The following is a 15,186-nucleotide window of genomic DNA, read 5'->3' on the forward strand; positions in this document are numbered from 1 at the left end:
TGTGGAACCTCACGTGAGAGGAAGCCGCAGAATTACAACTAAATACAAATAATAGAAAACAGACTGAGGACATAGTGGATTTCCCATGAGCACCAGGTCCGATGGGTTTCCAGTATCTGAGCAGGACTAGGAGTGACCCGTGTGACCCCGGTATTGTGACCCAGTTCTGTGTCCCGGCAGGGTTCCGGGCCCCAGAAGTGGCCCGCGGTAACGTGATCTACGACCAGCAGGCCGACGTGTTCTCGCTGGGCCTGCTGCTGTACGACCTGCTGACGGGCGGCGAGCGGATCTCCGACGGCATGAAGTTCCCCAGCGAGTTCGACGAGATCGCCGTGCAGGGGAAGCTGCCAGGTAACCGTGACCCGCCAGAACCACCAGAACCGCGACCCGGGTTGCATGCTCACGGTCGTGCGGCGCAACAAAAACACATGAAATGTCAATTTAACAAAAGCTGCAATGTGTCTGAATGGCCACGGTTACATGATGTTTTTTAATTCGGAATTCATTATTCCGAATTAAATAATTTTCCTTCGAGTTTACGTGGAAATAGTAATTCCGAATTGAGGTTTACATGGAAAACACGTTTGATCGGCTTTATCCAATTCCTCTTAAGGTCTGGGGGTTGGGAAGGTTCTGATTGGATAGGGGGCGGAGCGGAAGTTACGTCTACCGGAACAAAAACAAACTTAGCCGCTACAACTTTGAAAAGCTCTCAATTTTGATGTTTCCTGCCATCTGTTCTTTTAATTATTTCCAGGTCCTCCAAGCTATTTATTAAATAAATCGTCTCTGCTCTTGACCATATTTACTGCGTGCTGCCATCTTGAAACTTTGTTTCAAAAACAAGCCCAGCGCGGAATAAAAGTGTCATGGAGACAGACGGACGAGGGAACGAGCAGAAAGAAAGACAGGAATTAATTTAAAGCGGAATGAGTGTAAACATGATCTGGAATTATTCTATTCGGATTTAAAATCGGAATAAACCAGCCACTTACTTCGGAATTAAGTTTAATTCGGAATTACCATTTTAATTCGGAATAAGGTGTTTACATGGTAATTTTTACAAATTTTAAATCGGATTTAACTTTCATTTTGAATTAAAGAGGAATTAAACTTCCCATGTAAACGTACTCAATGAGATCCAACCGGGTCGGACTCGGTCAGTCAGTTCTGTTGCTGAACCGGTTCTGGTCCGGTTCCTGAGCACCAGGTCAAACGTGTCCGTCCTCCTGCAGATCCGGTGAAGCACTACGGCTGCTCTGCCTGGCCGGGATTCCAGACTCTGATGAAGGAATGTCTGAGGGAAAGTCCTCATGACAGACCCAGTTCTGCTCAGGTGAGGATGGATGGATGGATGGATGGATGGAGGGAGGGAGGGAGGGAGGGAGGGAGGGAGGGAGGGAGGGAGGGAGGGATGGATGGATGGAGGGAGGGAGGGAGGGAGGGAGGGAGGGAGGGAGGGAGGGAGGGAGGGAGGGAGGGAGGGAGGGAGGGAGGGAGGGATGGATGGAGGGAGGGAGGGAGGGAGGGAGGGAGGGAGGGATGGATGGATGGATGGATGGATGGATGATGGATGGATGGATGATGATGGATGATGGATGGATGGATGGATGATGGATGATGGATGGATGGATGATGGATGGATGATGGATGGATGGATGATGGATGGATGGTGGATGGATGGATGGATGGATGGATGATGGATGGATGGTGGATGGATGGATGGATGGATGGATGATGGATGGATGGGGACAGCCTCGTCATAACGACGCCCCGCCCCTCAGAGCCGTCGTCATGACGACCCTCTCCCCCTGCAGGTGTTTGAGCGTCTGAACTCGGGGGAGATGTTGTGTCTGCTGAGGCAGCTGGAGCTGCCGCGGCTCTTCAGCGCCGAGTGCATCGCGGCCGGCTCCGCCGGGGCCGGCGTTGCCCCCGGCAACGGCCACGCCGCCTGGCTGGGCGGGGGCAGCAGGACCCAGAGGAGGGGCTTCGTGGCGGCGGTCGACCCGGACTGCAGCGCCGTCACCACACGGGTACGAACACCAACCCGGGTCGGGACTAGAGCCGCTATAGCGGGACTGTTTTCTTCATCCCGCTCCCGCTGAATCTCAGAATCAGAATCAGATTTTATTGGCTTTTATTAGTTTGAACTTGAATTTGATTCTGGTAATTTCGCTCACTGTACCCAGATTTAAAAAATAGCAAGCAGTAACTAAACAGATGTGGCACTTATTAACATATATACTATTGAAAAACTGAAAGGTGCAGCAGAATGAGGTAGACATGATCATTGTTGGAAGGTGCATTGTTACAGCACGTGATAGTGCCATTAAATTACTGTTATTTCCGACCATTCCCGCCCGTTTCCGCAGTGTTTACATCCACTCTCGTCCACATCCACAAAACTCTGAGAATTCATGCCCGCACAATAATAGAGATGCATTCATTTTGTGTCTTCTGCTGTCTCGCAAGAGAAATGTCCTAGACAAATCTATCTTATTTCTTGTTAACATTAGGGTTGTCCCGATCAGTATTCTTTAGCTCCCGATCCGATCCCGATCACTTTAGTTTGAGTATTTGCCGATCCCAATTTTATTTTTTTTATTTTATTTACTTTTTCCTGATCAGATACATGTTGGCAATTAATTAAAAAAAAAGAAAAAAAGAAAAGTGAAAGAGGACTAAAACTCAAATTATCCCAAGTTTCTTTTATTGTCCATTGGAGAACAACATGGACATATATTTCAACAAAGCTTATCAGCACTGGTGCCACAAAATGTAAAAACATGAAATTGTAAACTAAAACAAAAAGTGCAGAATGGTGCAATAACAAAAATAAATAAATTTAACTTCAAAAGAGGTAGTTGAATGACATCCAGTCAAACATGTAAACCATGTTAGTTTCGCTTACTTCGTCGGCCAGAAGTGACATTAAATGCAATGATATATAAAACGATTTAAAATATATTAAAAACATTAATAACTAGGTATGTCCCGATACTTTTTTGGCCGATACTGATGTTTTGAAAATGCCGTGATCGGGCCCGATCGATCGGGACAGCACTAGTTAACATGATCATTGTGCAGCTTGATGGATAATTGACAGTTCATAGTCACCTGACTGAAAGTTAGATGCAAGTTCATCATTGTCATCATCACACAAGCTTTTTCGCCTTACGCACAGCATCAATTATGTGATTGAGGTTATAGCAACGAGAGTAGCTGTGAGTGGCTCAAATAATACTAATAAATAACATAAAATAAACAAAGTTAACGAATGAAATGAATTAATTTAACAAATTAATCACGTGGCCATTACATTGTTGTGGAGGAAGAGAATGTTGCTGACCGACTGAGGTCCCAATCCCTCGTCTCTCTTCCAAGATGCTCCACAGACACTAAACAAAGTTTCTCCAAATATCTGACTGGCCTTGCTTTGTCTTTGTTTTGTAAAGACCTTGTTTGAGGTTCTTTTCCACGTCATTGATTTCCACCTTGTCGCTAGACTACATCCCGATCCCAATGCAGCTCTCTAGTCGGGACCTCTGACCTTCCCGGGACCCAAACTCACAACCCTCCTCCTCCTCCTCCCGACAGGAAGTGGACACCAGCCCCGTGCTCTGCCTCGCCACCTTCCAGGTCCCCACCGAGGCCTGTGATTGGCTGGTGGCGGGAACCCAGTCCGGCTCGCTGCTGGTCATCAGCACCAGGGATCTGTCCACCCGGCACCGGCTGCAGAGCGTCAGCGACGCCGTCACCTCGCTCTTCTTCCACACCTTCCCTCGCAGCAGGTGAGGCTCCGCCGCCGGAAGAAAGAAAGAAGAAAGAAAAGATCCATAAAAAAAGAAAACGTTACCTTAAAAGAAAAAAACTGTCCCTAAAAAATAAAAAAAAGTTCAGTAAAAAAAAGAGTTGGAAGTCCCTAAAGAGAAAAAAAAGTTCCCTAAAAAGAAAGTCTCTAAAAAGAAAGAAAAACTGTTTTTTTGTTAAAAGAAAAAAAGGTCCCTAATAAGAAAAAACTTCCTAAAAAGGAAAATAAATGTCCCTAAAAAAAATAAAAAAACGTCTCTAAAAAAATAAAAAAGTTCCATAAAAAAAATAGACATTTCATTTTTTTCATTTTATTTTTATTTGTTATCATCAATGTACATTAATGAACATTTAAATAAAAATTTAAATGCACCCAATTGTAGCCAAAAGGCTAATTTCCATTGGCAGTCCCCCTGTCAGAAGGAACACAAGGCGTAGTAGTAAAAGCAAAAAAATGACAGTAAAAACAAAAACATGTCATAGATACATGTCATAGATTTAGAAAGCAACATTACACATAACTCCTCCTCCCCTCCCACACACACACTCAGCAACACAGGAATGTATCTACATCCCCCAACCAAACAAGGCCAGTATTCATAAACAAACAATACATTTCACACCAGCCACAAGCATATAGACCCTGCACTACAGATAAATCAGGGACTAGTGTTGACAAATTTGGCTGTCGATTAGCCATTTCTTAAAATATTTTTTAAATGAGCTGTATGAGATGGACTCTCTTATGTTTTGAGGGATTGTATTCCACTCATTAGCTGCCCTGTAGGTAAAAACTGATTGACCAAATACAGTTTTCCTGAATGGGATCTCACAATCACCTCTAGCAGCCGCTCTGGTGACACTTGTTGTGGGTGTTCTAAACTTCATAAGGCTACAGAGTGGCGGCGGAGATAAGCTGTGACAGATTTTGTACATCTCAGAAGCCTATATTTATTGAGAATTGTGCAATGATGGAAGGATCTTGATTTTTTTTATCCAGGATTTTGAGAGCTTGTTTGTATAGGGATATGACCGAATTTAGAGTAGTGGAGGAAGTCCATAAAAAAGAAAAAGTCCCCTTTTGAAGAAAAAATAAAAAAAAAAAATCCCTCAAAAAGAGTAAAAAGTTCCCTAAAAAGAAAATAGGTAAAAAAAAGAAAAAGTCCCTAAGAAGAAAGTAAAAGTCTCTAAAAAAATAAAAATGTCCCTAGAAAGAAACATTTTTTTTTTGTAAAAATAAAAATAAAAAGTTCCCTAAAAAAAAGAAGAAATTCTCTAAAAAGAAGGAAAAACAGTTTGTAAAAAGGAAAAAAACAGTTTTTTAAAACAGAAAAAGGAGTTTGTCCCGAATAAGAAAAAAGTCCCTAAAAAGAAGATAAATGTCTCAAAGAACAAAAAAACATCCCTAAAAAGTAAAAATGTCCCTAAAAAATAAAAAAAAATTTCCAAAAAAATAAAGAAAGTTCCATAAAAAGAAAAATAAAGTCCATTAAAAAAGAAAAAGTCTCATTTTAAAGAAAAAACAGTCTTTAAAAAATAAAAAAAATCATTCTGAAAATAGACAAAAGTCCCTAAAAAGAAAAAAACGGGTCCTTAAAATCCGAATCCAAGCGAGGAAACGCACCTCACCAGGTAAATGAGGTTCAGCCGGTGGATCCAGGTTCATAGACGCCATGCTTAACTGCAGCTCATCAACAAAAAAAGAGGCCACGCCTCTGGCGGCTCGCTAAGCCCCTCCCACCTGATCACCATCGTCCAATCAGGAGGCGGCAGGAAAAGAAATACAAGACTTCATAATGGATATGAGGAAACTCATCACATACCAGTATCATCGTTTAAACAGTGTGGTCACCTTTACAGACTAAATCAGAGGATAAATCTCTCCATCTTTGAGCTGAAAGGCTGTTTTGTGTGATTCTGCAGCCAGAGACGGAGCTACCTGCTGGTGGGGACGGCCGACGGGGCGCTGAGCGTCTACGAGGACGCGGTGCTGATGGTAGGTTTTAGAGTTTATAGTTTTATTTGGATCCCCATTAGCTACAGCAAAACTGCATTTATTCTTCCTGGGGTCCGACACATAATACACAGTACACGACAACAAAAAATTTAAAGCAAACCTAAATAGGTAGCATATAAAAATAAGAAAGGAAAAACAGAAAATAAAGAAAAATTAAAAAGTCATTCCATTTAACATTTAGATATAAATAAAAACAATACATGTTATAACATCAAGACATTCAAACAATGTATAGTTATCATAGTTTCCACCAATAACCATTTTTGATAAATATTCTTATTTATATTATATATCTCTATATATATCTCTCTATCTATATATATATATATATATATATATATATATATATATATATACATACATATATATATATATATGCACACATACCCATATACTATATACATTATTTATTTATTTATTCAATACTAATTAAATAGGTTTTATATGTATCTATTCAAGAGATGTTTCTTTACTACCAATTTGAATTATTTATGTTAATAGTTTAAATAGTTTGGGAAGTGGGTTCCATGCAGACGTAGCTCTGTACATCACTGTTCTTTTACCATAGTTTGTTTTTATTTTTGGCAGTGAAAAGTTGATTAATTTGATTTGAGTATGGTTTTCTGAATTGTGACATAATTTTTGTGTAGAACTTGCGGGGTTTTTGATGATGATGGATACATTTCTTACAAATATTAATAAAGAATAGAGTAATCTTTCTCTTACCATTAAGCTGAGATTTCTATGCATTTTAAATACTGTTGTTCTGAAGTGGAAAACTTTTTGCACACCGGATTCCCCCCCGTTCTTCCCCCTGCAGCAGGACGGCGGCCAGCCGGTGAAGACGGTTGCCGTGGGCAACGTGAACACCCCCCTCATGTGCCTGGGCCAGTCGCTGCAGTCGCTGGACGGACGCAGCGTCTGGGCCGGATGTGGAACCAGAATCCTGTCCTTCAACGCAGAATACGACGTCTGCAGGTCCATCGACACCAGACCAGTCCTGCAGTGAGTGAGGGAGGGATGAGAGGGATGAGGGGAGGGAGGGAGAGAGGGAGGGAGGGAGGGAGGAAGAGATGGAGGGATGAGAGGAGGGAGGGAGGGAGAGAGAGATGGAGGGATGAGAGGAGGGAGGGATGGATGAGAGGAGGGATGGAGGGATGAGAGGAGAGATGGATGGAGGGAGGGATGATGGAGGGAGGGATGGTGGATGGATGGATGAGGGAGGGAGAGAGGGATGAGGGAGGGAGGGATGATGGATGGATGATGGAGGGATGATGGATGGATGGATGATGGAGGGAGGGAGGGAGGGATGATGGATGGATGGATGATGGAGGGAGGGAGGGATGATGGATGGATGATGGAGGGAGGGAGGGATGATGGATGGATGGATGATGGAGGGAGGGAGGGATGATGGATGGATGATGGAGGGAGGGAGGGATGATGGATGGATGGATGATGGAGGGAGGGAGGGATGATGGATGAATGGATGATGGAGGGAGGGAGGGATGGATGATGGATGGATGAGGGAGGGAGAGAGGGATGAGGGAGGGATGATGGATGGATGATGGAGGGAGGGGGGGATGGATGATGGAGGGAGGGAGGGATGATGGATGGATGATGGAGGGATGATGGATGGAGGGATGAGGGAGGGATGGATGATGGATGGAGGGATGGATGATGGATGGATGAGGGAGGGATGATGGATGGAGGGATGAGGGAGGGATGGATGATGGATGGAGGGATGGATGATGGAGGGATGAGGGAGGGAGGGATGAGGGAGGGATGGATGATGGAGGGATGAGGGAGGGAGGGATGAGGGAGGGATGGATGATGGATGGAGGGATGGATGATGGAGGGATGAGGGAGGGAGGGATGAGGGAGGGATGGATGATGGATGGAGGGATGATGGATGGAGGGATGAGGGAGGGATGGATGATGGATGGAGGGATGGATGATGGAGGGATGAGGGAGGGATGGATGATGGATGGAGGGATGGATGATGGAGGGATGATGGATGATGGAGGGATGATGGATGGAGGGATGGATGATGGAGGGATGAGGGAGGGAGGGATGAGGGAGGGATGGATGATGGATGGAGGGATGGATGATGGAGGGATGATGGATGATGGAGGGATGATGGATGGAGGGATGGATGATGGAGGGATGAGGGAGGGAGGGATGAGGGAGGGATGGATGATGGATGGAGGGATGGATGATGGAGGGATGATGGATGATGGATGGAGGGATGAGGGAGGGATGGATGATGGATGGAGGGATGAGGGAGGGATGGATGAGGGAGGGAGGGATGGACAAAGGGCCAGTCCCAATACTCCAACTTATAGTAGTTGTCAAATAGTTGTCGTAGTTCCCTTAGTTCCTGTAGTTGTTATAGTTCCTGTAGTTCTTGTAGTTTTCGTAGTTCCTTTAGTTTCTTGCCACACCTTTGTCCAGGTCGACAGTTTGTACTCCATCGCCCGAACCAGGCGGTAGTTTAACGTTGTGTGTGTGTGTGTGTGTGTGTGTGTGTGTGTGTGTGTGTGTGTGTGTGTGTGTGTGTGTGTGTGTGTGTGTGTGTGTGTGTGTGTGTGTGTGTGTGTGTGTGTGTGTGTGTGTGTGTGTGTGTGTGTGTGTGTGTGTGTGTGTGTGTGTGTGTGTGTGTGTGTGTCCAGCCCCTCCCTGAGCAGTGAGGCCTGCGTGTCCAGGATGGTGGTGGATAAGTTGGTGTACCTCAGTAAAGCCGGGGGGGCCACGGTGGAGGTCTGGGACAAACGCAGCGAGAGGATGGTGGACTGTATCGACTGTGCTCAGATCATCAGGTACACACACGCACACACACACACACACACACACACAGGTCTGAGTGACAGCTGCATGCTATAGCTCATATTTTTAATTTGAGCCTCCAGACAAATTCTATCCCCAAAATCTAGAAAGCAGCCTATGTTCTCCCCTTATTGAAGGGTGGGGACCCCTCGGACTTAAACAACTACCGCCCGATATCTAAACTTCCTACCCTTGTCAAGATCCTAGAATCTCAAGTAAACTCTCAATTGAAACAATTATTGGCTGACAACAATATTTTAAATGAATAGAGATGTTGCTATGGGTGACCGGGCTATAGAGTGGTTCAGGAACTATTTGTCAGATAGAACCCAATGTGTATATTCAGATGGTCATAGGTCAAGCTTCAGGGAGATCTCAAAGGGAGTTCCGCAAGGTTCTGTTTTAGTGTTATTTTCTATTTTAATAAATAACATTGGGAAGGACATGCTCACAGCTAAAGTGCATCTTTATGCAGATGATACAATAGGGCTGGGCGATATATCGAGATTTTAATATATATCGATATATTTTCAAACGCGATATGGTACGAGACAATATCGTTTATATCGATTTAAAAAATTTTATTTATTTTTTTGATGATTTTTATATAGCTTATTTTGTGACAAATTGACTTGAATGTTTTATTTGAGATTTGCACAAATGTTTTGTTATTTGCACAACTGTCAACCTCAGTGGAAAAGTCTGCCTGTTACTGTCTACATTGTATTAATTGCACAGTGTATTTTAATCAGTGGTGGACAGTAACGGAGTAAATTTACTTGAGTACTGTACTTAAGTACATATGCAGAGGATTTGTACTTTACTTGAGTATTAGATTTCTTTGGTACTTATTACTCTTACTTGAATACATTTCCAAGACAAATATTTTTACTTTTACTCGAGTAAATTTCTAGGAAGGCTGAAAAGTACTCGTTACTTTCAGGTCTGCTCTTTTTTCTTCTTCCCTAAAATCCTATTGGACACAAGCTGTTTTTGTCAAAGGAGGAGACCTATCACAGTGCACGCTCTCCACTGGGATGTACGTAAAGCGGAAATACGTCAAGCCTCCTCAAAACGATACCGCCAAAGTAGCCTGCGTTTGTCAAGACAGAGCTGCAACAAGTCAAGACAGAGCCGCAACAAGTCAAGACAGAGCCGCAACAATGGCTACGCCTGCGTCAGGAGAAGAAAGACAATCCGCTGAGTCGTCTGAGTCTGATAATGAGTCGGACTCGGAGCAGGGACTTTCACAAAATCCTTGGTCGTATCTTAACTCAATGTTTGAGTTCGACCGAGTAAAAAACGAGGGCACAGAAAAACCACAGACATTTATTTTCAAATGTTTATTGTGTCTGCTGAAGCAGAACTACCTCTCTGCTTTCAACAACTCAACATCGAATTCTCAGAAACAAGAGTTAAAAGATCCTTAAATTAATTTAGAAAAAATATAGTAATTTACTGATGTGGAAAATAAGAAATTTACTCTTACTCTTACTCTTACTTTTACTTAAAGTACATTTAAAAGCATTTAATTTTGGATACTTAAGTACCTTTAAAAACAAGTACTTTTCTACTCTTACTCTAGTAAAATTTTGACTGAGCTACTTTTACTTGTAACGGAGTAAATTTTGACCAGTAGTATTTGTACTCTTACTCAAGTACTGGGGTCGAGTACTCTGTCCACCTCTGATTTTAATGTAATTGTTATGCAGGAAAGGGATATTTGTTTTATTTTATTCAAGAAGCATTTTTATTCTATATATGCAGGCAGTTTATTTTTATTTCATTTGTTTTATACATTTTGATATTGTGCAGACCTCTGTTAATAAAGGTACCTGTGTTTTTTTAAGGGTTTGCCTCAGAAAAAAATTAAGCTAACAGAGATGCTAACAGAGATGCTATGCTATAATGTTTTGGGGGAAACCCCAATTATGGCACAGAAAAAATATAGTTATATATCGAGTATCGCCATTTAGCTAGAAAATATCGAGATATGACTTTTGGTCCATATCGCCCAGCCCTATGATACAATAATCTACTCTGTTGCCTCTTCTCTGAGTCAGGCTGTTGCTGAGCTCCAGACTGCCTTTCAACAGCTGCAGGCTTCATTATATGGTCTTAAGTTGGTTCTTAACGCTAAGAAAACCAAATTTATGATCTTTTCTAGAACTCACTTCCAGATCTCAGATAATGTTGGCATTCATACCTTAGGAGAGGAATCAACTGAGAGAGTATCATCCTTCAAATACTTGGGTTTTCGGGTGGATGATAGGCTCTCTTTTAGAGAACCTAATGAAAAACCTAAAGGCTAGACTGGGTTTTTATTATCGAAATAGGGCCTGCCTTAATTTAGCAGTTAGGAAAACACTTATACAGGCTACGTTCTTAAGTGTTCTAGACTATGGAGATATTATTTACAAGCATGCTGCCTCCTCCACCATTCGCTCCCTAGACTCTGTGTATAACAATGCTTTACATTTTATATCCAACTCATTGTCCCAGACACATCACTGTGTACGTTAAGATTTGGTTTCCTGGCCTTCATTAAGCCTAAGGAGGAAGCAGCATTGGTATGTTTTAATGTACAAAGCCATACTGAGTAAACTTCCTTCATATCTGTGTAATTTCCTGTCCCTCACCAACAGCTGTTATCATTTTCCACTAGATGGCTGCTCTACCAGTTACCAAGGATTTGCACAGAGCAGCTTTCTCCTGGTCATGGAACAACATTCAGAACACATTAAAGCTTAATGATTGGGTTTCCCTGGGAGAGTTCAAAGCTCTGATTTAAAAAAAAAAAAAAAAAACTGTGTAACTGAAGAGTGCAATTCCTATTTCTGAACTGGATTTTGTTGTATGTGTCTGTTGTTCTTTGTCTGTTTTTTTTTATATGTTTTTATTGGCAGATTGTTTCCACAATACAGAGCAAAACAGATGAACATACCTTTTTTTTTTTCTCCCTCTCCCCATCCCTTCCCCCACGGTTATCATCATTAATTTTCCTTTGGGAATAGCAAAAAAATTAAAAATAAAATAAATAATAATAATAAAAATAAAAAAAAATTGTAAATAAATAAAAATAAAAAGATACTAATATAGTGACATAAGAAAAAAGTAGTAGTAGTGCAATGAATGTAAACTTAAATAAGAAAATAAAATGAGAACGAAACCGAAATGGGTTATCTAGAGATTAATAACTATCTCCCAGATCAATAACTAGCAATTCCAGTAGTAGTCACAAGTTATACCAGTAAACACTTGAGTCGGAATGTTGTCATATATCACCTCCAGAGTTATATACCAATGTATTATTAATTAGGCTGTTACTATTTTTAGGGATAGAAAAACGAAAAACAACAAAAAAACAAAAACAAAGACATCAGCTCAGTGTTCTTTGTCTGTTTTTAACGTGTTTTTATAAATAATTTTTGTAACTCTGTAATGGTGTGCTATCTTGGCCAGGTCTCCCTCGAAAAAGAGATTTTAATCACAAGGGACTTCCTGGTTAAATAAAGGTTAAATAAAAAAATAAAATAAAAATGTGTCCGTCCCGCAGGCACGAGTCCGGCTGCAGGGCCCGGCGGCCCGGCCGAGCCGAGCCGGCGCCAGAGGCGTCGCCCTCCTGGGCCACGGTGAAGGCCCTGCTGGTGCAGAGCTCAGCCCTCTGGGTCGGCACCAGGGGGGGCCACCTGCTGCTGCTGGAGGCCTCCAAGCACCAGACGCTGCAGGTCCTGACCCCCGGCTGCACCTCCATCCGCTCCCTCACCTCCACCCTCACACGTAGGTTTCCCTCTCTTCTTCCTCTCTTCACCTCCGGCTGCTTCATGTCGGGTGGTTGTTTTGTTCTTGTAGAGTCAGAGAGATGATACATGAATGGATGGATACATGGATGGATGGATGGATGGATGATAGATTGATGGATGCATAGATGGAAGAAAGGATGGATGGATGGGTGGGTGGATGGATGGATGACAGATGGATGGATGGATGGATGGATGATGGATGGATGATAGATGGATGGATGGATGGATGATGGATGGATGGATGGATGGATGGATGGATGGATGGATGGATGGATGGATGGGTGGATGATGGATGGATGGATGATGGATGGATGGATGGATGGATGATGGATGGATGGATGGATGGATGGATGGATGGATGGGTGGATGATGGATGGGTGGATGATGGATGGATGGATGATGGATGGATGGATGGATGGATGGATGGATGGATGGATGGATGGATGGATGGATGGGTGGATGATGGATGGGTGGATGATGGATGGATGGATGATGGATGGATGATAGATGGATGGATGGATGGATGGATGGATGGGTGGATGATGGATGGATGATGGATGGATGATAAATGGATGGATGGATGATGGATGGATGGATGGATGGATGATGGATGGGTGGATGATGGATGGATGGATGATGGATGGATGATAGATGGATGGATGATGGATGGATGGATGGATGGGTGGATGATGGATGGATGGATGATGGATGGATGATAGATGGATGGATGGGTGGATGATGGATGGATGGATGGATGATGGATGGATGGATAAATATATGGATGGATGGATGATAGATGGAAGAAAAGATGGATACATGGATGGATGGATGGATGGATGGATCTATAGATGATGGATGGATGATGGATGGATGGATGGATGGATGGATGGATGGATGGATAATTATATGGATGATAGATGGAAGAAAAGATGGATACATGGATGGATGGATGGATGGATGGATACATGGATGGATGGGCTGCGTTCCTTATGAATTCCTATGAATCATGTTGTTTCTCCCAACCAGAGACGCTGAACTGGAAGAACGTGGTTCTGGTTTTGGGTCGAAGACTCCCTCAGGACAAGAACCAGGACGGTGAGTCTAGACCTGCACGCCCCCCTAAACCCCCCAAACCTCCCAAAACCTGCAGAGGTCCAACCTTGTGTCTCGGCCCCCAGACGAGGAGTCGGTGCTGATGGTGTGGAGCGGCTCGCTGCCGGCGGAGGTCAAGGACCTGAGGAAACACGGCGAGAAGAGGGAACGCATCGCCGCCCGCATGAGAGAGCAGCTCTGCCACGTCTGACCGGCAGGTGGGGAGTTCTGATCTAACAGACACAGGTGACACAGGTGACACACCAGACACAGGTGACACACCAGACACAGGTGACACACCAGACACAGGTGACACACCAGACACAGGTGACACAGCAGACACATGAGACACACCAGACACAGGTGACACACCAGACACATGAGACACACCAGACACAGGTGACACACCAGACACATGAGACACACCAGACACAGGTGACACAGCAGACACAGGTGACACACCAAACACAGCTGACACAGCTGACACACTAGACACACCAGACACAGCTGACACCAGACACACCAAACACTACAGAAACACCAGGCACACCAGACACTACAGACACACCAAACACATGAGACACACCAAACACACCAGACTCAGCTGACACACACGACACAGGTGACACACCAGACACAGGTGACACATGAGACACACCAGACACACCAGACACACCAGACACACTAGACACACTAGACACAACAGACACACCAAACACAACAGACACATGAGACACATCAGACACACCAGATACAGGTGACACAGGTGACACACAAGACACAGGTGAAACACCGGACACACCAGACACAGGTGAAACACCATACACACCAGACACAGGTGAAACACCAGACATACCAGACACAGGTGACACACCAGACACAGGTGACACACCAGACACACCAGACACACTAGACACACCAAACACACCAGACACAGGTGACACACCAAACACACCAGACACACTAGACACACCAAACACACCAGACACAGGTGACACACCAAACACACCAGACACACCAGACACACCAGACACATGAGACACAGGTGACACACCCGACACACCAGACACAGGTGACACATGAGACACACCAGACATATCAAACTGCCAATGGAAATTAGCCTTTTGGCTACAATTGGGTGCATTTACATTCTTAAAATGTTCATTAATGTACATTGTCCCTCTATAACAAATAAATAAAAAGTGAAATGAAAATGAAACACAGCTAACACACCAGACACAGGTGACACACCAGACACAGCTGATAACAATCAAAATATCCTCATTTCATCGTTAAACACTTACCGTGAAAGAAGTAAGTGAACCCTTGAAGTATCTACTGCGTTGAAGTCGGTAGTTTTGCACACCTGGAGTCCAATTAATGGAATCACACCTCGCTGAAAGGATGGATGGATGGATGGATGGATGGATGGATGGATGGATGGATGGATGGATGGATGGATGGATGGATGGATGGATGGATGGAAGGATGGATGGAGGATGGATAGATGGATGGAAGGATGGATGGATGGAGGATGGATAGATGGATAGATGGATGGATGGATGGATGGAAGGATGGATGGGGAAACGATGCAGGTTGTAAACGAAGCGCGACCACGGCTGAAAGTCGTTGGTCAGCGAC

The 15,186-nt window shown here is 43.6% G+C and overlaps 1 protein-coding gene across 1 annotated transcript in view; it reads left to right on the forward strand.

Moving 5' to 3' along the window:
* The window catches only part of LOC133444833 (leucine-rich repeat serine/threonine-protein kinase 2-like), a 75,544-nt gene that overhangs the window by 59,748 nt on the left and 610 nt on the right, over window positions 1–15,186 (forward strand). Inside the window, exons 42-51 of the mRNA XM_061722734.1 lie at window positions 181–351; window positions 1,236–1,336; window positions 1,818–2,033; window positions 3,598–3,791; window positions 5,734–5,806; window positions 6,648–6,832; window positions 8,497–8,643; window positions 12,207–12,430; window positions 13,480–13,548; window positions 13,632–13,791. Coding sequence (XP_061578718.1) covers window positions 181–351; window positions 1,236–1,336; window positions 1,818–2,033; window positions 3,598–3,791; window positions 5,734–5,806; window positions 6,648–6,832; window positions 8,497–8,643; window positions 12,207–12,430; window positions 13,480–13,548; window positions 13,632–13,756 — 1,505 coding nt within the window. The 3' untranslated portion in view covers window positions 13,757–13,791. The remainder of the gene's footprint in view (window positions 1–180; window positions 352–1,235; window positions 1,337–1,817; window positions 2,034–3,597; window positions 3,792–5,733; window positions 5,807–6,647; window positions 6,833–8,496; window positions 8,644–12,206; window positions 12,431–13,479; window positions 13,549–13,631; window positions 13,792–15,186) is intronic.

The sequence above is a fragment of the Cololabis saira genome, chromosome 5, assembly GCF_033807715.1.
Source record: "Cololabis saira isolate AMF1-May2022 chromosome 5, fColSai1.1, whole genome shotgun sequence".
In the NCBI taxonomy this organism is placed as follows: Eukaryota; Metazoa; Chordata; class Actinopteri; order Beloniformes; family Belonidae; genus Cololabis; species Cololabis saira.